Source organism: Haliotis rufescens, unplaced genomic scaffold (genome assembly GCF_023055435.1).
Source record: "Haliotis rufescens isolate VD_foot unplaced genomic scaffold, xgHalRufe1.0.p SCAF_16, whole genome shotgun sequence".
NCBI lineage: Eukaryota > Metazoa > Mollusca > Gastropoda > Lepetellida > Haliotidae > Haliotis > Haliotis rufescens.
Window position 1 is genome coordinate 6,758,069 of NW_025963846.1, and position 26,134 is coordinate 6,784,202.

A 26,134-nucleotide genomic window follows, 5' to 3' on the forward strand; every position below is an offset into this window, starting at 1 on the left:
TCACATGGCCAGGCACTTTAACGGACCAATCAGAAAACAGAATTTGCCAGGATAGAACAGTAAGCTCTCGGTTGTCTGTGATAGATTCACTTTCTGTCTTCTTTAAAGTAAATGACATAGAACTGCTACACTTCAAGTTGTGACAGGTCCACTTCCTGTCTTGTATAACATGTATGATATACAGCTCTTTGATACCTGTCTGTAGTAGGTTCACTTCTTGTCTTGTACAACGTGTATGATAATACGCTCTTTGATACCTGTCTGTAGTTGGTTCACTTCTTGTCTTGTACAACGTGTATGATAATACGCTCTTTGATACCTATTTGTAGTTGGTTCACTTGCTGTCTTGTATAACGTGTATGACATAGCGCTCTTCGATACCTGTCTGTAGTAGGTTCACGTCCTATCTTGTTTATCGTGTATGATATACCGCTCTTTGATACCTGTCTGTAGTAGGTTCACGTCCTGTCTTGTATAACGTATATGACATAGCGCTGTTTGATGCCTATCTGGAGTAGTTCACTTCCTGTCTTGTATAACGCATATGACGTATCACTCGTTGATACCTGTCTATAGTAGGTTCACTTCCTGTCTTGTATAACGCATGTGACAAAGCGCTCTTTGATACCTGTCTGTAGTAGGTTCACTTCCTGTCTTGTATATCGTGTATGATATACCGCTCTTTGATACCTGTCTGTAGTAGATTCACTTCCTGTCTTGTATAACGCATGTGACATAGCGCTCTCGGAGACCTGTCTGTAGTAGGTTCACTTCTTGTCTTGTATAACGCATAGGACATAGAACTGCTACACTTCACGTTGTGACAGGTTCACTTCCTGTCGTGTACAACGTGTATGATATACCGCTCTTTGATACCTGTCTGTAGTAGGTTCACTTCCTGTCTTGTACAACGTGTATGACATAACGCTGTTTGATACCTGTCTGAGAGTAAGTTCACTTCCTGTCGTGTACAACGTGTATGATATACCGCTCTTTGATACCTGTCTGTAGTAGGTTCACTTCCTGTCTTGTACAACGTATATGACATAACACTGTCTGATACCTGTCTGAGAGTAAGTTCACTTCCTGTCTTGTATAACGCATGTGACATAGCGCTCTCGGAGACCTGTCTGTAGTAGGTTCACTTTCTGTCTTGTACAGCGTGTGTGATATAGCGCTCGTTGATACCTGTCTATAGTAGGTTCACTTTCTTTCATGTGTAGCGATATAGCGCTCGTTGATACATGTCTATAGTAGGTTCACTTTCTTTCATGTGTAGCGAGTATGACATGGCGCTTTTATTGACCGAATTGTCTTGCACAAGGGACAAGTATATGACTATGAGCTTCATCGCACTTAAAATTGGTTGTGACAAGTTCACAAACTGTCATGTATAATGTATATGAAATAATAATGCATGATACTTGTCTATTCCAGAGTAATATAAGTCTTGTTATATACTTATGTGTGACATAGCTCTGTTCATGTTTGTTTCTGGAAGGTGCACCCCCTGTCTTCACAAACCCTCCCGACAGTACCACAAATATCAATGTGGCAGAGAACACAGCTGTGACGACATCAGTGTTTCAGGCAGCGGCTTCTGACGGTGAAGGCGACGCCCTTACATACAGTCTAGTAACGCCACCTACTGAGTTTACAATCACGGCAGCAGGGGAGATATCAGTGAATGGAAACATCAACTTCGAGGCGGTAGCTTCATATATACTGACTGTAAGGTACGCAATAACTTCCATCCACGAGCTGGGTGAGTTGGTGAGTGAGTGAGTTATATTACGGCTTAGGAGTTTACTACAAGCACGGGTGTGGTGCTGAGAATAAAGCGACAAATCTCCTTCCATGTCCAATAGAAATCTCTGCATAAAGCAGAGTCGATAGAACGATTCCGACCATACCATGTGCCCATGTTTATGAATCACTATCAAATAGTGATGATACCAGGTGTTCGCGAAAAGGTGAGCGTATCCTGTCCCAGCGTTGGCACATTCACAAAAAATGCAAAGGCAAGTCAATTGTTCGCCTTAAAAAAGGGAACATATGGTACAAGTCAAAATAGGGAATTGCATGAATCCTAATGAATCCTAATCAAGGCGAATCTGTGATTTGAACTCTCGATCACAGTGTTCGCAACCTTGTACAGCGAATTGAGCAGATGTGAAGCATTTTTTAAATAATGTATCGTGCATACGTAACTGCTGGAAAAGTGAAAGCTCGTGTATTTTATGTACTATGTAACATCTGCCAAACTGATCAGTGTTTTGGCTTGTGTATGCCTGTCCATCTCACTGAAGAAGGATTAAAAGTATTGATGTTCAATGGGCTATTGACTATAAGATAGTAAAACCAAGCGGTGCTTAACCTTTTTCCTCCTGTATATATGCATTGGAACAGTGGCCATCGCAATAACTGAAGTTTATCCTTTCATTCATTTCTCAAGAGTGAACGATGGAACAAGCGACGTAGATGTGACCCTCACCTTTGATGTCACAGACGTTGACGAGAAACCAGAATTCACAAACGTTGCTACAGATGGCAGCACAACAACTCCTATTGCAGAAAACTCTGCTGTTGGAACTTCCATTTTCTTAGCCATGGCAACCGACCCTGAAGGAGCAAGTGTTACGTTTTCACTGGTCAGCCCGCCGGCAGTCTTCACCATCAGTACTGGGGGAGTGATGACAGTCAATGGGGCTTTGAACTTCGAGAACGTGCCGTCATATACAATCACAGTCCGGTAAATTTGATTACATAATATGTAGCCACAAATAGAACAAATAAAGAAATGTAATTTCTTCGGTTAATTCATCACCATGCGTCGTCAGTAACCAGTAATAGCCATATTTTATATTATACATAGTATCATCCCATATGTATACCCGCGGGAAAAGTAACTGAGCTTCATATAAAGTGGTGTAAATGTCGTTCTTCAAAATAACTACATAATTTTTGTCATTCGTCTGATCAATGTTTTATCACAATCAATTCATTGACAAAAGCTATACCTGGTTACAAGAGACAGACAGACACACCCTAAAAGAAGGGTGGTGTAACGATTACAACCCTGGTCATCTAATCTCTGGAGCTTCACTATACCTGGGTTGTCTAACCATGCAATGGTGGTTTCTCCTTGGCTCAATCCGTGTAGTCACTGACCCGAAAATCTGTAAATTCTACGGAACATTCCCACTTTGATACAATGAGGACACCTATATAGCCTTCATGCGGAGATTCTGGGGAGCACGTATCCTCTGTATTCTGCATACTGTATCCACAGAACATTGAAATGTCTATGCTGAATAATTGTTGACAACTTCATGCTAGTGATGTTAAGTGCTGCACAATATTTGTTGACAACCTTTTTACTAAAGTACAAGAGCTAAGATAGATAAACTAACGATGTTAATGTACATGTTTTTTTTAAATTTGAGATCCCTTGTTAGCAGTAAAATGGGTTGAACAAAATGCCTACTTTGTCTAACCAGCAACGCTACTCACCCATGGATTGTCTAATTGCTTTTGTAAAAATTAGACGAAGCAGGTTGAATCCTGTGTAACAACTCTATTCACAATGTCTATATCGGATATGACCACCAATGGGGTTGATACAGGCGAGGCATCAGCGGCGCATTGAAGATGATTGAAAACAGCCTGGAGGATGTTGTTCCAAATTTCACCAAACAATTACCGACTGGTTTTGGTCCTGTCGTAGGGGTCGTTATGTCTCATCCCTGACATGTTCTATGGGGTAGAGGTCGGGAGACACAGCCAAGGCAGTACAGCAATGTTGTGCTGCATCCAAAATTATGTCACAACACGTGCAGTGATGGCGGACATCATCCTGCTGCACAAAGTGTGGACCATGATCACGAACGATGTCGTCCCGGTAGCGTACGCCGTTCAAATTGCCACTGACAATAATGATTTGAGTTCTCCTATGAGTTGTTTAGTTGTGCCTGACAGTGACACGGAAGCAAAATTGGGCGTATCGCTGGACGTCGGGGCCGGAAGTTGTGTTTCCTCAACCGGCTGCCTACGGATCTGCCACTAACTTGTCTCTACCCAGGAATTGTCCGCAGTTTGGAATCATTTCAGAAGATGCACCAAACGAAAAGGTTGTCTTGTTGACGTGACTGTACAGTGGAAGACCGCCCAGTGGCAAATCATGAGTATTGCCCTGCTGCAGAATGTATCCAAAGAGATAATGTTGTCTTTCAAGGATCATTTAAATGTCTGGCAACTTTTGAGCCATTCCTGTTTGTAAAATACCCACGGCCTGTGAACCTTGGTTTTCAGCAACCTGTGGCATTGGGAAAGCGTTAGGTATTGTTAAACAAAAGTGCTTTTGGAACACATGAACACGTCAACAATAATTGTGTGCTGTTTCAAACATTCAAAAACAACGTGTGTGAGTATCATGCTCCTAACAAACACGTATACATTAAACTTGTGTGTCTTCCGTGAACATGCGCGTGCAAATTGTGAACCACGACTTTAGAGTCGAGGAGATGACTCCATGAATATGCTTTCAAAGTTGCATTATTAATTTCAGAATAAATGTATATTTATTAAACTTTACATGTAGCGCGGTATTTCATACCCATAAATGGTAAATCAAGAGAGTTTCAAGTTCTGACAAGGCTTATGTCAACGATTTGTCGCATGTACTTACTTTCAGAGCTACTGATGGAACTAATACCAATGATCAAACAATGACAGTGTCTATCACCAATGTGGATGAGGCGCCAACCTTCACCAGTCCCGCTGCAGATGGCAGTACCAGGACCAACGTAGCCGAGAACTCTGTCACAGGAACATCCGTGTATGCTGTGGTAGCTTCTGATCCCGAAGGGGCTACCTTGACCTTCAGCCTGGTGACACCTCCTGCTCAGTTCACCATCACCACCCTCGGCGAGATACAAGTAGCCACTGCCACCATCGACTTTGAAACACTAGCATACTATGCCTTGACAGTTAGGTTGGTAACCATCCTCATTATATCACATGTAATACTCACTGCTGAAAAATAGTGTTAGTTAAAGTAAAAAGGGAGTACCTAAATCTCTTCGTTTCTCTTTAAAGTGTCTCTAGATAAAGATGGTTTGCGTTATCATAGGAAGGGTTCCTTTACAATGTCATATGTCACGTGAATGTTGTTATTCGATACACCTTTCGACATCAATTGATACGTTGTTGAAAATCAACTGTGGCCATTTCTGGATACTATATTCAGAAGATGTGATCGACTTTACACATGTGATCTATGACGTGGTGCTATGGACATAAGCCAAGAGGAGCAGTGAGTTGCAATACAAAACATGGTTTAAGTATGAATATCTTCATTGCATTATGTTCTCCTTTCAGAATAACTGATGGAACAAATCCTGTTGATGTTGTCCTTAACGTTGATTTAACCGACGTCAACGAATCACCAAGCTTCACAAATATTGCATCAGATGGCAGTACTAATGTCAATATAGCCGAGGACTCTGGGACCGGGACGTCTGTTTTATCTGTGGTGGCATCGGACCCCGAAGGAGATACACTGACAATAACTCTGGTGTCTGCCCCTACCGAGTTCACTCTCAATGCAGCAAACCAGATTCAGGTGAACGGAGCTCTGGACTTTGAAACTACACCATCTTACACACTTACGGTCAGGTAAGAAATACGTTCTGCTACCTTCAATGCCATGATGCTAGTAGATAAGATTACGAAAATATATTGAATGGTATTGAGTATCCACCTTCTTCACTGTGTATGTTTTCAGAGTAACAGATGGAACAAATGCAGATGTTGACCACACCATGACGGTGACCATCACAAATGTAGATGAGGCGCCCACCTTCACCAGTCCCGCTGCAGATGGCAGTACCAGGACCAACGTAGCCGAGAACTCTGTCACAGGAACATCCGTGTATGCTGTGGTAGCTTCTGATCCCGAAGGGGCTACCTTGACCTTCAGCCTGGTGACACCTCCTGCTCAGTTCACCATCACCACCCTCGGCGAGATACAAGTAGCCACTGCCACCATCGACTTTGAAACACTAGCATACTATGCCTTGACAGTTAGGTTGGTAACCATCCTCATTATATCACATGTAATACTCACTGCTGAAAAATAGTGTTAGTTAAAGTAAAAGGGAATACCTAAATCTCTTCGTTTCTCTTTAAAGTGTCTCTAGATATAGATGGTTTGCCTTATCATAGGAATGGTTCCTTTACAATTTCATATGTCACGTGAATGTTGTTATTCGATACACCTTTCGACATCAATTGATACGTTGTTGAAAATCAACTGTGGCCATTTCTGGATACTATATTCAGAAGATGTGATCGACTTTACACATGTGATCTATGACGTGGTGCTATGGACATAAGCCAAGAGGAGCAGTGAGTTGCAACACAAAACATGGTTTAAGTATGAATATCTTTATTGCATTATGTTCTCCTTTCAGAATAACTGATGGAACAAATCCTGTTGATGTTGTCCTTAACGTTGATATAACCGACGTCAACGAATCACCAAGCTTCACAAATATTGCATCAGATGGCAGTACTAATGTCAATATAGCCGAGGACTCTGGGACCGGGACGTCTGTTTTATCTGTGGTGGCATCAGACCCGGAAGGAGATACACTGACAATAACTCTGGTGTCTGCCCCTACCGAGTTCACTCTCAATGCAGCAAACCAGATTCAGGTGAACGGAGCTCTGGACTTTGAAACTACACCATCTTACACACTTACGGTCAGGTAAGTAATACGTTCTGCTACCTTCAATGCCATGATGCTAGTAGATAAGATTACGAAAATATATTGAATGGTATTGAGTATCCACCTTCTTCACTGTGTATGTTTTCAGAGTAACAGATGGAACAAATGCAGATGTTGACCACACCATGACGGTGACCATCACAAATGTAGATGAGGCGCCCACCTTCACCAGTCCCGCTGCAGATGGCAGTACCAGGACCAACGTAGCCGAGAACTCTGTCACAGGAACATCCGTGTATGCTGTGGTAGCTTCTGATCCCGAAGGGGCTACCTTGACCTTCAGCCTGGTGACACCTCCTTCTCATTTCACCATCACCATCCTCGGCGAGATACAAGTAGCCACTGCCACCATCGACTTTGAAACACTAGCATACTATGCCTTGACAGTTAGGTTGGTAACCATCCTCATTATATCACATGTAATACTCACTGCTGAAAAATAGTGTTAGTTAAAGTAAAAGGGAATACCTAAATCTCTTCGTTTCTCTTTAAAGTGTCTCTAGATATAGATGGTTTGCCTTATCATAGGAATGGTTCCTTTACAATGTCATATGTCACGTGAATGTTGTTATTCGATACACCTTTCGACATCAATTGATACGTTGTTGAAAATCAACTGTGGCCGTTTCTGGATACTATGTTCAGAAGATATGATCGACTTGACACATGTGATCTATGACGTGGTGCTATGGACATAAGCCAAGAAAAGCAGTGAGTTGCAATACAAAACATGGTTTAAGTATGAATATCTTTATTGCTTTATGTTCTCCTTTCAGAATAACTGATGGAACAAATCCTGTTGATGTTGTCCTTAACGTCGATATAACCGACGTCAACGAATCACCAAGCTTCACAAATATTGCATCAGATGGCAGTACTAATGTCAATATAGCCGAGGACTCTGGGACCGGGACGTCTGTTTTATCTGTGGTGGCATCAGACCCGGAAGGAGATACACTGACAATAACTCTGGTGTCTGCCCCTACCGAGTTCACTCTCAATGCAGCAAACCAGATTCAGGTGAACGGAGCTCTGGACTTTGAAACTACACCATCTTACACACTTACGGTCAGGTAAGAAATACGTTCTGCTACCTTCAATGCCATGATTCTAGTAGATAAGATTACGAATATATATTGAATGGTATTGAGTATCCACCTTCTTCACTGTGTATGTTTTCAGAGTAACAGACGGAACAAATGCAGATGTTGACCACACCATGACGGTGACCATCACCAATGTAGATGAGGCGCCAACCTTCACCAGTCCCGCTGCAGATGGCAGTACCAGGACCAACGTAGCCGAGAACTCTGTCACAGGAACATCCGTGTATGCTGTGGTAGCTTCTGATCCCGAAGGGGCTACCTTGACCTTCAGCCTGGTGACACCTCCTGCTCAGTTCACCATCACCACCCTCGGCGAGATACAAGTAGCCACTGCCACCATCGACTTTGAAACACTAGCATACTATGCCTTGACAATTAGGTTGGTAACCATCCTCATTATATCACATGTAATACTCACTGCTGAAAAATAGTGTTAGTTCAAGTAAAAGGGAATACCTAAATCTCTTCGTTTCTCTTTAAAGTGTCTCTAGATATAGATGGTTTGCCTTATCATAGGAAGGGTTCCTTTACAATGTCATATGTCACGTGAATGTTGTTACAAAACATGGTTTAAGTATGAATATTTTCATTGCATTATGTTCACCTTTCAGAATAACTGATGGAACAAATCCTGTTGATGTTGTCCTTAACGTTGATATAACCGACGTCAACGAATCACCAAGCTTCACAAATATTGCATCAGATGGCAGTACTAATGTCAATATAGCCGAGGACTCTGGGACCGGGACGTCTGTATTGTCTGTGGTGGCATCAGATCCGGAAGGAGATACACTGACAATAACTCTGGTGTCTGCCCCTACCGAGTTCACTCTCAATGCAGCAAACCAGATTCAGGTGAACGGAGCTCTGGACTTTGAAACTACACCGTCTTACACACTTACGGTCAGGTAGGAAATACGTTCTGCTACTTTCAATGCAATGATGCTAGTAGATAAGATTACGAAAACATTGAATGGAATTGAGTATCCACCTTCTTCACTGTGTTTTCCTTCAGAGTAACAGATGGAACAAATGCAGATGTTGACCACACCATGACGGTGACAATCACCAATGTAGATGAGGCGCCCACCTTCACCGGTCCCGCTGCAGATGGCAGTACCAGGACCAATGTAGCCGAGAACTCTGTCACAGGAACATCCGTGTATGCTGTGGTAGCTTCTGATCCCGAAGGGGCTACCTTGACCTTCAGCCTGGTGACACCTCCTGCTCAGTTCACCATCACCACCCTCGGCGAGATACAAGTAGCCACTGCAACCATCGACTTTGAAACACAAGCATACTATGCCCTGACAGTCAGGTTCGTAACCATTTTCACAGTTACACATTTAATACTCAATACCGAAAAAAAGTGTTAGTTAAAAAAAGTGAAATACCTAAATCACTTCGGTTTTCCTTAAATTGTCTCTAGATATAGATGGTTTACGTTATCTTAGAAAGGTGTCCTTTTACACATGTGATCTTTAACGTGGTGCTATGGACATAAGCCAAGAAAAGCAGTGAGTGTCAATGCAAAACATGCCTTCTGTATGAATATGTTCATTGCATTATGTTCACCTTTCAGAATAACTGATGGAACAAATCCTGTTGATGTTGTCCTTAACGTCGATATTACCGACGTCAACGAATCACCAAGCTTCACAAATATTGCATCAGATGGCAGTACTAATGTCAATATAGCTGAGGACTCTGGGACCGGGACGTCTGTATTGTCTGTGGTGGCATCAGACCCGGAAGGAGATACACTGACAATATCTCTGGTGTCTGCCCCTACCGAGTTCACTCTCAATGCAGCAAACCAGATTCAGGTGAACGGAGCTCTGGACTTTGAAACTACACCGTCTTACACACTTACGGTCAGGTAGGAAATACGTTCTGCTGCTTTCAATGCCATGATGCTAGTAGATAAGATTACGAATATATATTGAATGGTATTGAGTATCTACCAACTTCACTGTGTATACTTTCAGAGTAACAGACGGAACAAATGCAGATGTTGACCACACCATGACGGTGACAATCACCAATGTAGATGAGGCGCCCACCTTCACCAGTCCCGCTGCAGATGGCAGTACCAGGACCAATGTAGCCGAGAACTCTGTCACAGGAACATCCGTGTATGCTGTGGTAGCTTCTGATCCCGAAGGGGCTACCTTGACCTTCAGCCTGGTGACACCTCCTGCTCAGTTCACCATCACCACCCTCGGCGAGATACAAGTAGCCACTGCCACCATCGACTTTGAAACACTAGCATACTATGCCTTGACAGTCAGGTTGGTAACCATCCTCATTATATCACATGTAAAACTCACTGCCGAAAAATAGTGTTAGTTCAAGTAAAAGGGAATACCTAAATCTCCTCGTTTCTCTTTAAATTGTCTCTAGATATAGATGGTTTCCCTTATCATAGGAAGGGTTCCTTTAAAATGTCATATGTCACGTGAATATTGTTATTCGATACACCTTTCGACATCAATTGATACGTTGTTGAAAATCAACTGTGGCCATTCTGGATACTATATTCAGAAGATGTGATCGACTTTACACATGTGTTCTATGACGTGGTGCTATGGACATAAGTCAAGAAAAGCAGTGAGTTGCAATACAAAACATGGCTTAAGTATGAATATTTTCATTGTATTATGTTCAATTTTCAGAATAACTGATGGAACAAATCCTGTTGATGTTGTCCTTAACGTCGATATAACCGACGTCAACGAATCACCAAGCTTCACAAATATTGCATCAGATGGCAGTACTAATGTCAATATAGCCGAGGACTCTGGGACCGGGACGTCTGTTTTATCTGTGGTGGCATCAGACCCGGAAGGAGATACACTGACAATAACTCTGGTGTCTGCCCCTACCGAGTTCACTCTCAATGCAGCAAACCAGATTCAGGTGAACGGAGCTCTGGACTTTGAAACTACACCATCTTACACACTTACGGTCAGGTAAGTAATACGTTCTGCTACCTTCAATGCCATGATGCTAGTAGATAAGATTACGAAAATATATTGAATGGTATTGAGTATCCACCTTCTTCACTGTGTATGTTTTCAGAGTAACAGATGGAACAAATGCAGATGTTGACCACACCATGACGGTGACCATCACAAATGTAGATGAGGCGCCCACCTTCACCAGTCCCGCTGCAGATGGCAGTACCAGGACCAACGTAGCCGAGAACTCTGTCACAGGAACATCCGTGTATGCTGTGGTAGCTTCTGATCCCGAAGGGGCTACCTTGACCTTCAGCCTGGTGACACCTCCTTCTCAGTTCACCATCACCATCCTCGGCGAGATACAAGTAGCCACTGCCACCATCGACTTTGAAACACTAGCATACTATGCCTTGACAGTTAGGTTGGTAACCATCCTCATTATATCACATGTAATACTCACTGCTGAAAAATAGTGTTAGTTAAAGTAAAAGGGAATACCTAAATCTCTTCGTTTCTCTTTAAAGTGTCTCTAGATATAGATGGTTTGCCTTATCATAGGAATGGTTCCTTTACAATGTCATATGTCACGTGAATGTTGTTATTCGATACACCTTTCGACATCAATTGATACGTTGTTGAAAATCAACTGTGGCCGTTTCTGGATACTATGTTCAGAAGATATGATCGACTTGACACATGTGATCTATGACGTGGTGCTATGGACATAAGCCAAGAAAAGCAGTGAGTTGCAATACAAAACATGGTTTAAGTATGAATATCTTTATTGCTTTATGTTCTCCTTTCAGAATAACTGATGGAACAAATCCTGTTGATGTTGTCCTTAACGTCGATATAACCGACGTCAACGAATCACCAAGCTTCACAAATATTGCATCAGATGGCAGTACTAATGTCAATATAGCCGAGGACTCTGGGACCGGGACGTCTGTTTTATCTGTGGTGGCATCAGACCCGGAAGGAGATACACTGACAATAACTCTGGTGTCTGCCCCTACCGAGTTCACTCTCAATGCAGCAAACCAGATTCAGGTGAACGGAGCTCTGGACTTTGAAACTACACCATCTTACACACTTACGGTCAGGTAAGAAATACGTTCTGCTACCTTCAATGCCATGATTCTAGTAGATAAGATTACGAATATATATTGAATGGTATTGAGTATCCACCTTCTTCACTGTGTATGTTTTCAGAGTAACAGACGGAACAAATGCAGATGTTGACCACACCATGACGGTGACCATCACCAATGTAGATGAGGCGCCAACCTTCACCAGTCCCGCTGCAGATGGCAGTACCAGGACCAACGTAGCCGAGAACTCTGTCACAGGAACATCCGTGTATGCTGTGGTAGCTTCTGATCCCGAAGGGGCTACCTTGACCTTCAGCCTGGTGACACCTCCTGCTCAGTTCACCATCACCACCCTCGGCGAGATACAAGTAGCCACTGCCACCATCGACTTTGAAACACTAGCATACTATGCCTTGACAATTAGGTTGGTAACCATCCTCATTATATCACATGTAATACTCACTGCTGAAAAATAGTGTTAGTTCAAGTAAAAGGGAATACCTAAATCTCTTCGTTTCTCTTTAAAGTGTCTCTAGATATAGATGGTTTGCCTTATCATAGGAAGGGTTCCTTTACAATGTCATATGTCACGTGAATGTTGTTACAAAACATGGTTTAAGTATGAATATTTTCATTGCATTATGTTCACCTTTCAGAATAACTGATGGAACAAATCCTGTTGATGTTGTCCTTAACGTTGATATAACCGACGTCAACGAATCACCAAGCTTCACAAATATTGCATCAGATGGCAGTACTAATGTCAATATAGCCGAGGACTCTGGGACCGGGACGTCTGTATTGTCTGTGGTGGCATCAGATCCGGAAGGAGATACACTGACAATAACTCTGGTGTCTGCCCCTACCGAGTTCACTCTCAATGCAGCAAACCAGATTCAGGTGAACGGAGCTCTGGACTTTGAAACTACACCGTCTTACACACTTACGGTCAGGTAGGAAATACGTTCTGCTACTTTCAATGCAATGATGCTAGTAGATAAGATTACGAAAACATTGAATGGAATTGAGTATCCACCTTCTTCACTGTGTTTTCCTTCAGAGTAACAGATGGAACAAATGCAGATGTTGACCACACCATGACGGTGACAATCACCAATGTAGATGAGGCGCCCACCTTCACCGGTCCCGCTGCAGATGGCAGTACCAGGACCAATGTAGCCGAGAACTCTGTCACAGGAACATCCGTGTATGCTGTGGTAGCTTCTGATCCCGAAGGGGCTACCTTGACCTTCAGCCTGGTGACACCTCCTGCTCAGTTCACCATCACCACCCTCGGCGAGATACAAGTAGCCACTGCAACCATCGACTTTGAAACACAAGCATACTATGCCCTGACAGTCAGGTTCGTAACCATTTTCACAGTTACACATTTAATACTCAATACCGAAAAAAAGTGTTAGTTAAAAAAAGTGAAATACCTAAATCACTTCGGTTTTCCTTAAATTGTCTCTAGATATAGATGGTTTACGTTATCTTAGAAAGGTGTCCTTTTACACATGTGATCTTTAACGTGGTGCTATGGACATAAGCCAAGAAAAGCAGTGAGTGTCAATGCAAAACATGCCTTCTGTATGAATATGTTCATTGCATTATGTTCACCTTTCAGAATAACTGATGGAACAAATCCTGTTGATGTTGTCCTTAACGTCGATATTACCGACGTCAACGAATCACCAAGCTTCACAAATATTGCATCAGATGGCAGTACTAATGTCAATATAGCTGAGGACTCTGGGACCGGGACGTCTGTATTGTCTGTGGTGGCATCAGACCCGGAAGGAGATACACTGACAATATCTCTGGTGTCTGCCCCTACCGAGTTCACTCTCAATGCAGCAAACCAGATTCAGGTGAACGGAGCTCTGGACTTTGAAACTACACCGTCTTACACACTTACGGTCAGGTAGGAAATACGTTCTGCTGCTTTCAATGCCATGATGCTAGTAGATAAGATTACGAATATATATTGAATGGTATTGAGTATCTACCAACTTCACTGTGTATACTTTCAGAGTAACAGACGGAACAAATGCAGATGTTGACCACACCATGACGGTGACAATCACCAATGTAGATGAGGCGCCCACCTTCACCAGTCCCGCTGCAGATGGCAGTACCAGGACCAATGTAGCCGAGAACTCTGTCACAGGAACATCCGTGTATGCTGTGGTAGCTTCTGATCCCGAAGGGGCTACCTTGACCTTCAGCCTGGTGACACCTCCTGCTCAGTTCACCATCACCACCCTCGGCGAGATACAAGTAGCCACTGCCACCATCGACTTTGAAACACTAGCATACTATGCCTTGACAGTCAGGTTGGTAACCATCCTCATTATATCACATGTAAAACTCACTGCCGAAAAATAGTGTTAGTTCAAGTAAAAGGGAATACCTAAATCTCCTCGTTTCTCTTTAAATTGTCTCTAGATATAGATGGTTTCCCTTATCATAGGAAGGGTTCCTTTAAAATGTCATATGTCACGTGAATATTGTTATTCGATACACCTTTCGACATCAATTGATACGTTGTTGAAAATCAACTGTGGCCATTCTGGATACTATATTCAGAAGATGTGATCGACTTTACACATGTGTTCTATGACGTGGTGCTATGGACATAAGTCAAGAAAAGCAGTGAGTTGCAATACAAAACATGGCTTAAGTATGAATATTTTCATTGTATTATGTTCAATTTTCAGAATAACTGATGGAACAAATCCTGTTGATGTTGTCCTTAACGTTGATATTACCGACGTCAACGAATCACCAAGCTTCACAAATATTGCATCAGATGGCAGTTCTAATGTCAATATAGCCGAGGACTCTGGGACCGGGACGTCTGTATTGTCTGTGGTGGCATCAGATCCGGAAGGAGATACACTGACAATAACTCTGGTGTCTGCCCCTACCGAGTTTACTCTCAATGCAGCAAACCAGATTCAGGTGAACGGAGCTCTGGACTTTGAAACTACACCATCTTACACACTTACGGTCAGGTAAGAAATACGTTCTGCTACCTTCAATGCCATGATGCTAGTAGATAAGATTACGAAAATATTGAATGGTATTGAGTATCCACCTTCTTCACTGTGTATGCTTTCAGAGTAACAGACGGAACAAATGCAGATGTTGACCACACCATGACGGTGACCATCACCAATGTGGATGAGGCGCCCACCTTCACCAGTCCCGCTGCAGATGGCAGTACCAGGACCAACGTAGCCGAGAACTCTGTCACAGGAACATCCGTGTATGCTGTGGTAGCTTCTGATCCCGAAGGGGCTACCTTGACCTTCAGCCTGGTGACACCTCCTGCTCAGTTCACCATCACCACCCTCGGCGAGATACAAGTAGCCACTGCCACCATCGACTTTGAAACACTAGCATACTATGCCTTGACAGTTAGGTTGGTAACCATCCTCATTATATCACATGTAATACTCACTGCTGAAAAATAGTGTTAGTTAAAGTAAAAAGGGAGTACCTAAATCTCTTCGTTTCTCTTTAAAGTGTCTCTAGATAAAGATGGTTTGCGTTATCATAGGAAGGGTTCCTTTACAATGTCATATGTCACGTGAATGTTGTTATTCGATACACCTTTCGACATCAATTGATACGTTGTTGAAAATCAACTGTGGCCATTTCTGGATACTATATTCAGAAGATGTGATCGACTTTACACATGTGATCTATGACGTGGTGTTATCGACACAAGCCAAGAAAAGCAGTGAGTTGCAATACAAAACATGGCTTAAGTATGAATATGTTCATTGCATTATGTTCACCTTTCAGGATAACTGATGGAACAAATCCTGTTGATGTTGTCCTTAACGTTGATATTACCGACGTCAACGAATCACCAAGCTTCACAAATATTGCATCAGATGGCAGTACTAATGTCAATATAGCCGAGGACTCTGGGACCGGGACGTCTGTATTGTCTGTGGTGGCATCAGACCCGGAAGGAGATACACTGACAATATCTCTGGTGTCTGCCCCTACTGAGTTCACTCTCAATGCAGCAAACCAGATTCAGGTGAACGGAGCTCTGGACTTTGAAACTACACCGTCTTATACACTTGCGGTCAGGTAAGAAATACGTTCTGCTACCTTCAATGCCATGATGCTAGTAGATAAGATTACGAAAATATTGAATGGTATTGAGTATCCACCTTCTTCACTGTGTATGCTTTCAGAGTAACAGACGGAACAAATGCAGATGTTGACCACACCATGACGGTTACCATCACAAATGTAGATGAGGCGCCAACCTTCACCAGTCCCGCTGCAGATGGCAGTACCAGGACCAACGTAGCCGAGAACTCTGTCACAGGAACATCCGTGTATGCTGTGGTAGCTTCTGATCCCGAAGGGGCTACCTTGACCTTCAGCCTGGTGACACCTCCTGCTCAGTTCACCATCACCACCCTCGGCGAGATACAAGTAGCCACTGCCACCATCGACTTTGAAACACTAGCGTACTATGCCCTTACAGTTAGGTTGGTAACCATCCTCATTATATCACATGTAATACTCACTGCTGAAAAATAGTGTTAGTTAAAGTAAGAAGGGAGTACCTAAATCTCCTCGTTTCTCTTTAAATTGTCTCTAGATATAGATGGTTTCCCTTATCATAGGAAGGGTTCCTTTACAATGTCATATGTCACGTGAATATTGTTATTCGATACACCTTTCGACATCAATTGATACGTTGTTGAAAATCAACTGTGGCCATTCTGGATACTATATTCAGAAGATGTGATCGACTTTACACATGTGTTCTATGACGTGGTGCTATGGACATAAGTCAAGAAAAGCAGTGAGTTGCAATACAAAACATGGCTTAAGTATGAATATTTTCATTGTATTATGTTCAATTTTCAGAATAACTGATGGAACAAATCCTGTTGATGTTGTCCTTAACGTTGATATTACCGACGTCAACGAATCACCAAGCTTCACAAATATTGCATCAGATGGCAGTTCTAATGTCAATATAGCCGAGGACTCTGGGACCGGGACGTCTGTATTGTCTGTGGTGGCATCAGATCCGGAAGGAGATACACTGACAATAACTCTGGTGTCTGCCCCTACCGAGTTTACTCTCAATGCAGCAAACCAGATTCAGGTGAACGGAGCTCTGGACTTTGAAACTACACCATCTTACACACTTACGGTCAGGTAAGAAATACGTTCTGCTACCTTCAATGCCATGATGCTAGTAGATAAGATTACGAAAATATTGAATGGTATTGAGTATCCACCTTCTTCACTGTGTATGCTTTCAGAGTAACAGACGGAACAAATGCAGATGTTGACCACACCATGACGGTGACCATCACCAATGTGGATGAGGCGCCCACCTTCACCAGTCCCGCTGCAGATGGCAGTACCAGGACCAACGTAGCCGAGAACTCTGTCACAGGAACATCCGTGTATGCTGTGGTAGCTTCTGATCCCGAAGGGGCTACCTTGACCTTCAGCCTGGTGACACCTCCTGCTCAGTTCACCATCACCACCCTCGGCGAGATACAAGTAGCCACTGCCACCATCGACTTTGAAACACTAGCATACTATGCCTTGACAGTTAGGTTGGTAACCATCCTCATTATATCACATGTAATACTCACTGCTGAAAAATAGTGTTAGTTAAAGTAAAAAGGGAGTACCTAAATCTCTTCGTTTCTCTTTAAAGTGTCTCTAGATAAAGATGGTTTGCGTTATCATAGGAAGGGTTCCTTTACAATGTCATATGTCACGTGAATGTTGTTATTCGATACACCTTTCGACATCAATTGATACGTTGTTGAAAATCAACTGTGGCCATTTCTGGATACTATATTCAGAAGATGTGATCGACTTTACACATGTGATCTATGACGTGGTGTTATCGACACAAGCCAAGAAAAGCAGTGAGTTGCAATACAAAACATGGCTTAAGTATGAATATGTTCATTGCATTATGTTCACCTTTCAGGATAACTGATGGAACAAATCCTGTTGATGTTGTCCTTAACGTTGATATTACCGACGTCAACGAATCACCAAGCTTCACAAATATTGCATCAGATGGCAGTACTAATGTCAATATAGCCGAGGACTCTGGGACCGGGACGTCTGTATTGTCTGTGGTGGCATCAGACCCGGAAGGAGATACACTGACAATATCTCTGGTGTCTGCCCCTACTGAGTTCACTCTCAATGCAGCAAACCAGATTCAGGTGAACGGAGCTCTGGACTTTGAAACTACACCGTCTTATACACTTGCGGTCAGGTAAGAAATACGTTCTGCTACCTTCAATGCCATGATGCTAGTAGATAAGATTACGAAAATATTGAATGGTATTGAGTATCCACCTTCTTCACTGTGTATGCTTTCAGAGTAACAGACGGAACAAATGCAGATGTTGACCACACCATGACGGTTACCATCACAAATGTAGATGAGGCGCCCACCTTCACCAGTCCCGCTGCAGATGGCAGTACCAGGACCAACGTAGCCGAGAACTCTGTCACAGGAACATCCGTGTATGCTGTGGTAGCTTCTGATCCCGAAGGGGCTACCTTGACCTTCAGCCTGGTGACACCTCCTGCTCAGTTCACCATCACCACCCTCGGCGAGATACAAGTAGCCACTGCCACCATCGACTTTGAAACACTAGCGTACTATGCCCTTACAGTTAGGTTGGTAACCATCCTCATTATATCACATGTAATACTCACTGCTGAAAAATAGTGTTAGTTAAAGTAAGAAGGGAGTACCTAAATCTCCTCGTTTCTCTTTAAATTGTCTCTAGATATAGATGGTTTGCTTTATCATAGGAAGGGTTCCTTTACAATGTCATATGTCACGTGAATGTTGTTATTCGATACACCTTTCGACATCAATTGATACGTTGTTGAAAATCAACTGTGGCCATTTCTGGATACTATATTCAGAAGATGTGATCGACTTTACACATGTGATCTATGACGTGGTGTTATCGACACAAGCCAAGAAAAGCAGTGAGTTGCAATACAAAACATGGCTTAAGTATGAATATGTTCATTGCATTATGTTCACCTTTCAGGATAACTGATGGAACAAATCCTGTTGATGTTGTCCTTAACGTCGATATTACCGACGTCAACGAATCACCAAGCTTCACAAATATTGCATCAGATGGCAGTACTAATGTCAATATAGCCGAGGACTCTGGGACCGGGACGTCTGTATTGTCTGTGGTGGCATCAGATCCGGAAGGAGATACACTGACAATAACTCTGGTGTCTGCCCCTACCGAGTTCACTCTCAATGCAGCAAACCAGATTCAGGTGAACGGAGCTCTGGACTTTGAAACTACACCATCTTACACACTTACGGTCAGGTAGGAAATACGTTCTGCTACTTTCAATGCCATGATGCTAGTAGATAAGATTACGAAAATATATTGAATGGTATTGAGTATCCACCTTCTTCACTGTGTTTTCCTTCAGAGTAACAGACGGAACAAATGCAGATGTTGACCACACCATGACGGTGACCATCACCAATGTAGATGAGGCGCCCACCTTCACCAGTCCCGCTGCAGATGGCAGTACCAGGACCAACGTAGCCGAGAACTCTGTCACAGGAACAGTCGTGTATGCTGTGGTAGCTTCTGATCCCGAAGGGGCTACCTTGACCTTCAGCCTGGTGACACCTCCTGCTCAGTTCACCATCACCACCCTCGGCGAGATACAAGTAGCCACTGCAACCATCGACTTTGAAACACAAGCATACTATGCCCTGACAGTCAGGTTCGTAACCATTTTCACAGTTACACATTTAATACTCAATACCGAAAAAAGTGTTAGTTAAAAAAAGTGAAATACCTAAATCACTTCGTTTTTCCTTAAATTGTCTCTTGATATAGATGGTTTACGTTATCTTAGAAAGGTGTCCTTTTACAATGTCATATGTCACGTGAATGGTGTTATTCAATCCTTTTGACAACAATTGATAACACATGCATTATTGAAAATCCAATGAAAGCAGTTATGTTACCTCTATATAATATAATGTGTTTCTGAAATGTCACACTTTTTTATGGATGCATTAACTGCATAACATACCAAAAGGTACAACAGTTACTGAGGCCATTTCTAGATAATAAATTCAGAAGATGTGACCGGCTTTACACATGTGATCTTTAACGTAGTGCTATGGACATAAGCAAAGAATAGCAGTGAGTGTCAATGCAAAACGTGCCTTATGTATGAATATGTTCATTGCATTATGTTCACCTTTCAGGATAACTGATGGAACACATCCTGTTGATGTTGTCCTTAACGTTGATATTACCGACGTCAACGAATCACCAAGCTTCACAAATATTGCATCAGATGGCAGTACTAATGTCAATATAGCCGAGGACTCTGGGACCGGGACGTCTGTATTGTCTGTGGTGGCATCAGACCCGGAAGGAGATACACTGACAATAACTCTGATGTCTGCCCCTACCGAGTTCACTCTCAATGCAGCAAACCAGATTCAGGTGAACGGAGCTCTGGACTTTGAAACTACACCGTCTTATACACTTACGGTCAGGTAAGAAATACGTTCTGCTACCTTCAATGCCATGATTCTAGTTGATAAGATTACGAAAATATTGAATGGTATTGAGTATCTACCATCTTCACTGTGTATACTTTCAGAGTAACAGACGGAACAAATGCAGATGTTGACCACACCATGACGGTGACCATCACAAATGTAGATGAGGCGCCCACCTTCACCAGTCCCGCTGCAGATGGCAGTACCAGGACCAACGTAGCCGAGAACTCTGTCACAGGAACATCCGTGTATGCTGTGGTAGCTTCTGATCCCGAAGGGGCTACCTTGACCTTCAGCCTGGTGACACCTCCTGCTCAGTTCACCATCACAACCCTCGGCGAGATACAAGTAGCCACTGCCACCATCGACTTTGAAATACTGGCATACTATGCCTTGACAGTTAGGTTGGTAACCGTGCTTAAAGTAGCACATTTAATACTCACTGCCGAAAAATAGTGTTAGTTCAAGTAAAAGGGGATACCTAAATCTTTTCGTTTCTCCTTAAACTGTCTCTAGATATAGATGGTTTACGTTATCCTAGGAAGAGTTCCTTTTACAATGTCATATGTCACGTGAATGTTGTTATACCATCCACCTTTCGACATCAACTGTTAACACAAACGTTGTTGTAAATCAAATCAAAGTAGTTACGTTACCTACATGATATACTATGTTTATCAAAATGTTACATTGTTTTATATACTTCTTTACTGTATTAGATACTAAAGTACAACAGTTACTATGGGTATTTCTGGATAATACATTCAGAAGATGTGACCGACTTTACACGTGTGATCTTTAACGTGGTGCTATGGACATAAGCCAAGAAAAGCAGTGAGTGTCAATGCAAAACATGCCTTATGTATGAATATGTTCATTGCACTATGTTCTCCTTTCAGAATAACTGATGGAATAAATCCTGTTGATGTTGTCCTTAACGTTGATATTACCGACGTCAATGAATCACCAAGCTTCACAAATATAGCATCAGATGGCAGTACTAATGTCAATATAGCCGAGGACTCTGGGACCGGGACGTCTGTATTGTCTGTGGTGGCATCAGACCCGGAAGGAGATACACTGACAATAACTCTGGTGTCTGCCCCTACCGAGTTTACTATCAATGCAGCAAACCAGATTCAGGTGAACGGAGCTCTGGACTTTGAAACTACACCATCTTACACACTTACGGTCAGGTAAGAAATACGTTCTGCTGCTTTCAATGCCATGATGCTAGTAGATAAGATTACGAAAATATATTGAATGGTATTGAGTATCCACCTTCTTCACTGTGTTTTCCTTCAGAGTAACAGACGGAACGAATGCAGATGTTGACCACACCATGACAGTGACCATCACCAATGTAGATGAGGCGCCCACCTTCACCAGTCCCGCTGCAGATGGCAGTACCAGGACCAACGTAGCCGAGAACTCTGTCACAGGAACATCCGTGTATGCTGTGGTAGCTTCTGATCCCGAAGGGGCTACCTTGACCTTCAGCCTGGTGACACCTCCTGCTCAGTTCACCATCACCACCCTCGGCGAGATACAAGTAGCCACTGCCACCATCGACTTTGAAACACTAGCATACTATGCCTTAACAGTCAGGTTGGTAACCGTGCTTAAAGTAGCACATTTAATACTCACTGCTGAAAAATAGTGTTAGTTCAAGTAAAAGGGAATACCTAAATCTTTTCGTTTCTCCTTAAACTGTCTCTAGATATAGATGGTTTACGTTATCCTAGGAAGAGTTCCTTTTACAATGTCATATGTCACGTGAATGTTGTTATTCCATCCACCTTTCGACATCAACTGTTAACACAAACGTTGTTGTAAATCAAATCAAAGTAGTTACGTTACCTACATGATATACTATGTTTATCAAAATGTTACATTGTTTTATATACTTCTTTACTGTATTAGATACTAAAGTACAACAGTTACTATGGGTATTTCTGGATAATACATTCAGAAGATGTGACCGACTTTACACATGTGATCTTTAACGTGGTGCTATGGACATAAGCCAAGAAAAGCAGTGAGTGTCAATGCAAAACATGCCTTCTGTATGAATATGTTCATTGCATTATGTTCACCTTTCAGGATAACTGATGGAACAAATCCTGTTGATGTTGTCCTTAACGTCGATATAACCGACGTCAACGAATCACCAAGCTTCACAAATATTGCATCAGATGGCAGTACTAATGTCAATATAGCCGAGGACTCTGGGACCGGGACGTCTGTATTGTCTGTGGTGGCATCAGACCCGGAAGGAGATACACTGACAATAACTCTGGTGTCTGCCCCTACCGAGTTCACTATCAATGCAGCAAACCAGATTCAGGTGAACGGAGCTCTGGACTTTGAAACAACACCATCTTACACACTTACTGTAAGGTATGTATCAGCCATATTCTAACAAGGAGGTACATGGTTGAACTTTGAGACTGTATCGGATCACACAACAATGTTGCATGAAGTCGTCATGAACGTTTTGTTTACATTATGGTGCATGTGTGTTCGTTTGTCTTATTTAAACTGAATGTGACAACACTTATTGTGATACCTCCTTGTCAGAATGATGAGATGTAATTGGTCCACGTGATCGTGATAAAATGCTATGTATCCCGACTTGGCGGAAAATATATTTCTCAACGGTAGAATAAATCCCTTATACCCCGACACGAATAAGACAGGCTGCCTAAAACTACATGGATCCCCTGTGATACTGTTAAAACATATAGTTTTCAACCATATGCATGCTTCAGGGTAACCGATGGAACGAACACACCTGTGGACCACACCATGACAGTGACTATTACTGATGTGAATGAAGCTCCAACCTTCACCAACCTTGCAACAGATGGAAGTACAAGAGTATCCGTAGCGGAAAATTCAGTGACAGGAACATCCATATTTGCTGTTATTGCTAACGACCAGGAAGGAGATCCCTTAACAATATCGCTCGTGGCGCCACCAGCTCAGTTTACAATCGTGTCCGGTGAGGTTCAGGCTGGAGCTATGACCACTGACTATGAAACACAAACGGTTTTTGTATTGTCAGTCAGGTAAGGCTGATTACTGAGTATTTCATTTCTGTGTGAGTACAGATAAGTTTAGTTGAGTTCCTTATTCAGGGTATTCCGTGTAAAACACGCTTACGTCATGTTTGGATGGGGCGGTAAATCAATATATTTTTAAATGAGACCAGTTCAACGTGAATGAATATGGAAAATATTCGATTCTGAGATGTTTCAAATCACAATAACCACCTCTAATTGAAACACGTGATTTGACGGTCACATTGCCCCGAGAAAAATAAAATAATTTCTTAATCGGTTCGCATTTGAACAATTGAATCATGTGTATAATTATGGGTTATAAATTATTTTATATATCCGACTGTGTCAAATTTGTTGCTTCAGAATGAGATTGTGACGTCATAATGTGATTTGAATTGCTTAATTGACTTCAGCTCACTTCATGCTGGATACACGTTCGCTCCTAGTTTAAATTAATTCCGTTTACATCTACAGGTAACCTTGCTCCACATTGAAAACATACCACGTTTTGCTTTTCTACAGAAGAGGCATACGGTCTTCATTTTGGGAAGGAAATCGATTGGTTGATGGTTGTTGAGTGTTCGTTCCAGTTGGAGTGAAAATACCAACATCATTCTATAATAAGAACAAAGGCTATTTTTAGAAAACTGCGGTTATAACGAACTGAAAGGGACCACTAATTTTAGTTCGTTATAACCGTAGTTCGTTATAAGCATGTATACAAGAAATGACCGGGACTAAAAATAAGTTCGTTATATCAGTCAGTTCGTTATAAGCGTGTTCGTTTTAAACGTAGTGTACTGTATAGTTATATGCAAAACGTTTTTAAGGGTGACTGATGGTACATCAACTGTGGATGCTACACTCAACGTTGATATTCTGGACATCAATGAGCCGCCTGTTGTGTCAAACCTCGCGACAGATGGCAGCTCATCCGTTAATGTTGCTGAAGACGCTGGTGTAGGTGCCTCTGTGTTTGATGTCACAGCAACTGACCCCGAGGGCGCCACCTTGACCTTCAGCCTTCTCAGTGGACCGGCTGAATTTACGATAACTTCCACTGGACAGGTGCAAGTTAATGCAGCACTGGATTTTGAAACCACCCCTTCATACACACTTAATGTCAGGTCGGTATCCCTCCTACACATCACAAACATAAATTGTTAGATATAGATCAGCGTTACAGTTATTCAAGTACAGTGAGCTGTATTGATATTGTGTTATTGCGTGTGTTGTGTGCCACCAGTAGGGCAGGACATGACTACCCTTTTCACGAACACCCTGTGTCATTACTGATTTGCAGTGTCCCATTCATATAGTTTTCACAGCTATTTTGCCCTTCACGCTAAATGGAATATGTAGATGATCATCTGGACTGATTATTCTCTTGCATTGAGACTTTATTGTATATTATGCACAGGGTAAGCGATGGAACAAATGATGTCGACCGTGTACTAACTGTAGGAATAACAGACGTGAACGAAGCTCCTACCTTCACGAACGTTGCGACTGATGGCAGCACGAGAACCTCCATTCCAGAAAACTCCGCAACTGGGACGTCCATCTTTACGTTGGTCGGTACTGACCAGGAAGGAACAGCTGTCATATTCACACTGGTCAGCCCTCCCAGCGTCTTCTCCATCACCGGAGCAGAGATTCAGGTGGCAGGGGGACTCGACACAGAGACTACAGCAACATACGCGGTGACTGTAAGGTAGGAATACGCACAAAACTAGTACACACATGGCATCCAATTAATATCACGACGGAAGACACTGACAATGGGTTTTACACATTCATGTGTGATCCAGGGCTCGTCATGACAACAATATATCCTGCTATCGTGATGTAAGTTTACGTACATTATTGTCTTAACACGAGCGTGTGAAACACAAGGAATGAGGTGAGGTAAAAATTGGGTTTAACGTCGCGTCCAAGATTATTGCACTTATATAGCGACGTGCATGTACGTGTGTGTTTGTGTGGCTGCTTGTACTAGTCCAGACTGATGCCGATTTATAGTGCTAGCTCACTGAGATACCATGCCGCAGTTTAACATGAATACCCCACTCAGACACAGTATACTGACTCCGAGCCGACCAGTCCTTGTTTTAGCCCCTTAATGCCGAGCGCCAGACAGGGTAACAACAAGTACCATCTTTTAACGTATTTTGGTATGACGCGGCCGGGGATCGAACCCCGGACCTTCCGCTCTCCGGGTGGACGCTCTGCCACTAGACCACGGAGGCGGTCAACAAGGAATGAGCCTACCCATGTATTAGTGGAGTGGAGATGAAGGAAAAGCCTATGCTACTACTCCCAAGCGCGTTCCCTTTATACAACATATAATTAAAGCACCTGCGGTTTGACATGCTTAACAACACTATCGTGAACTACACATTTGCTTCCATTACATTGAATGTACATTATTTGTTTTTGTCTTATTTCTTTGTTTGTTTGTTGTTAAAGGCCACACTCAGCAATATGTCAGCTCTATGAAGGTGGTCTGCAAATAATAGAGT

At 42.6% G+C, this 26,134-nt stretch overlaps 1 protein-coding gene across 1 annotated transcript in view; it reads left to right on the top strand.

Annotated features, from left to right (window-relative positions):
* LOC124136628 (protocadherin Fat 4-like) overlaps positions 1-26,134 on the top strand; it is a 34,014-nt gene that overhangs the window by 5,084 nt on the left and 2,796 nt on the right. The window contains exons 2-40 of the mRNA XM_048396732.1: positions 1,502-1,736; positions 2,456-2,752; positions 4,694-4,993; positions 5,380-5,676; positions 5,786-6,088; positions 6,474-6,770; positions 6,880-7,182; positions 7,568-7,864; positions 7,974-8,276; positions 8,509-8,805; positions 8,913-9,215; positions 9,480-9,776; positions 9,886-10,188; positions 10,573-10,869; positions 10,979-11,281; positions 11,667-11,963; positions 12,073-12,375; positions 12,608-12,904; positions 13,012-13,314; positions 13,579-13,875; positions 13,985-14,287; positions 14,672-14,968; positions 15,076-15,378; positions 15,765-16,061; positions 16,169-16,471; positions 16,857-17,153; positions 17,261-17,563; positions 17,950-18,246; positions 18,354-18,656; positions 19,043-19,339; positions 19,449-19,751; positions 20,245-20,541; positions 20,649-20,951; positions 21,447-21,743; positions 21,853-22,155; positions 22,651-22,947; positions 23,319-23,618; positions 24,443-24,739; positions 25,033-25,122. Coding sequence (XP_048252689.1) covers positions 1,502-1,736; positions 2,456-2,752; positions 4,694-4,993; positions 5,380-5,676; positions 5,786-6,088; positions 6,474-6,770; positions 6,880-7,182; positions 7,568-7,864; positions 7,974-8,276; positions 8,509-8,805; positions 8,913-9,215; positions 9,480-9,776; positions 9,886-10,188; positions 10,573-10,869; positions 10,979-11,281; positions 11,667-11,963; positions 12,073-12,375; positions 12,608-12,904; positions 13,012-13,314; positions 13,579-13,875; positions 13,985-14,287; positions 14,672-14,968; positions 15,076-15,378; positions 15,765-16,061; positions 16,169-16,471; positions 16,857-17,153; positions 17,261-17,563; positions 17,950-18,246; positions 18,354-18,656; positions 19,043-19,339; positions 19,449-19,751; positions 20,245-20,541; positions 20,649-20,951; positions 21,447-21,743; positions 21,853-22,155; positions 22,651-22,947; positions 23,319-23,618; positions 24,443-24,739; positions 25,033-25,122 — 11,416 coding nt within the window. The remainder of the gene's footprint in view (positions 1-1,501; positions 1,737-2,455; positions 2,753-4,693; positions 4,994-5,379; positions 5,677-5,785; positions 6,089-6,473; positions 6,771-6,879; positions 7,183-7,567; positions 7,865-7,973; positions 8,277-8,508; positions 8,806-8,912; positions 9,216-9,479; positions 9,777-9,885; positions 10,189-10,572; positions 10,870-10,978; positions 11,282-11,666; positions 11,964-12,072; positions 12,376-12,607; positions 12,905-13,011; positions 13,315-13,578; positions 13,876-13,984; positions 14,288-14,671; positions 14,969-15,075; positions 15,379-15,764; positions 16,062-16,168; positions 16,472-16,856; positions 17,154-17,260; positions 17,564-17,949; positions 18,247-18,353; positions 18,657-19,042; positions 19,340-19,448; positions 19,752-20,244; positions 20,542-20,648; positions 20,952-21,446; positions 21,744-21,852; positions 22,156-22,650; positions 22,948-23,318; positions 23,619-24,442; positions 24,740-25,032; positions 25,123-26,134) is intronic.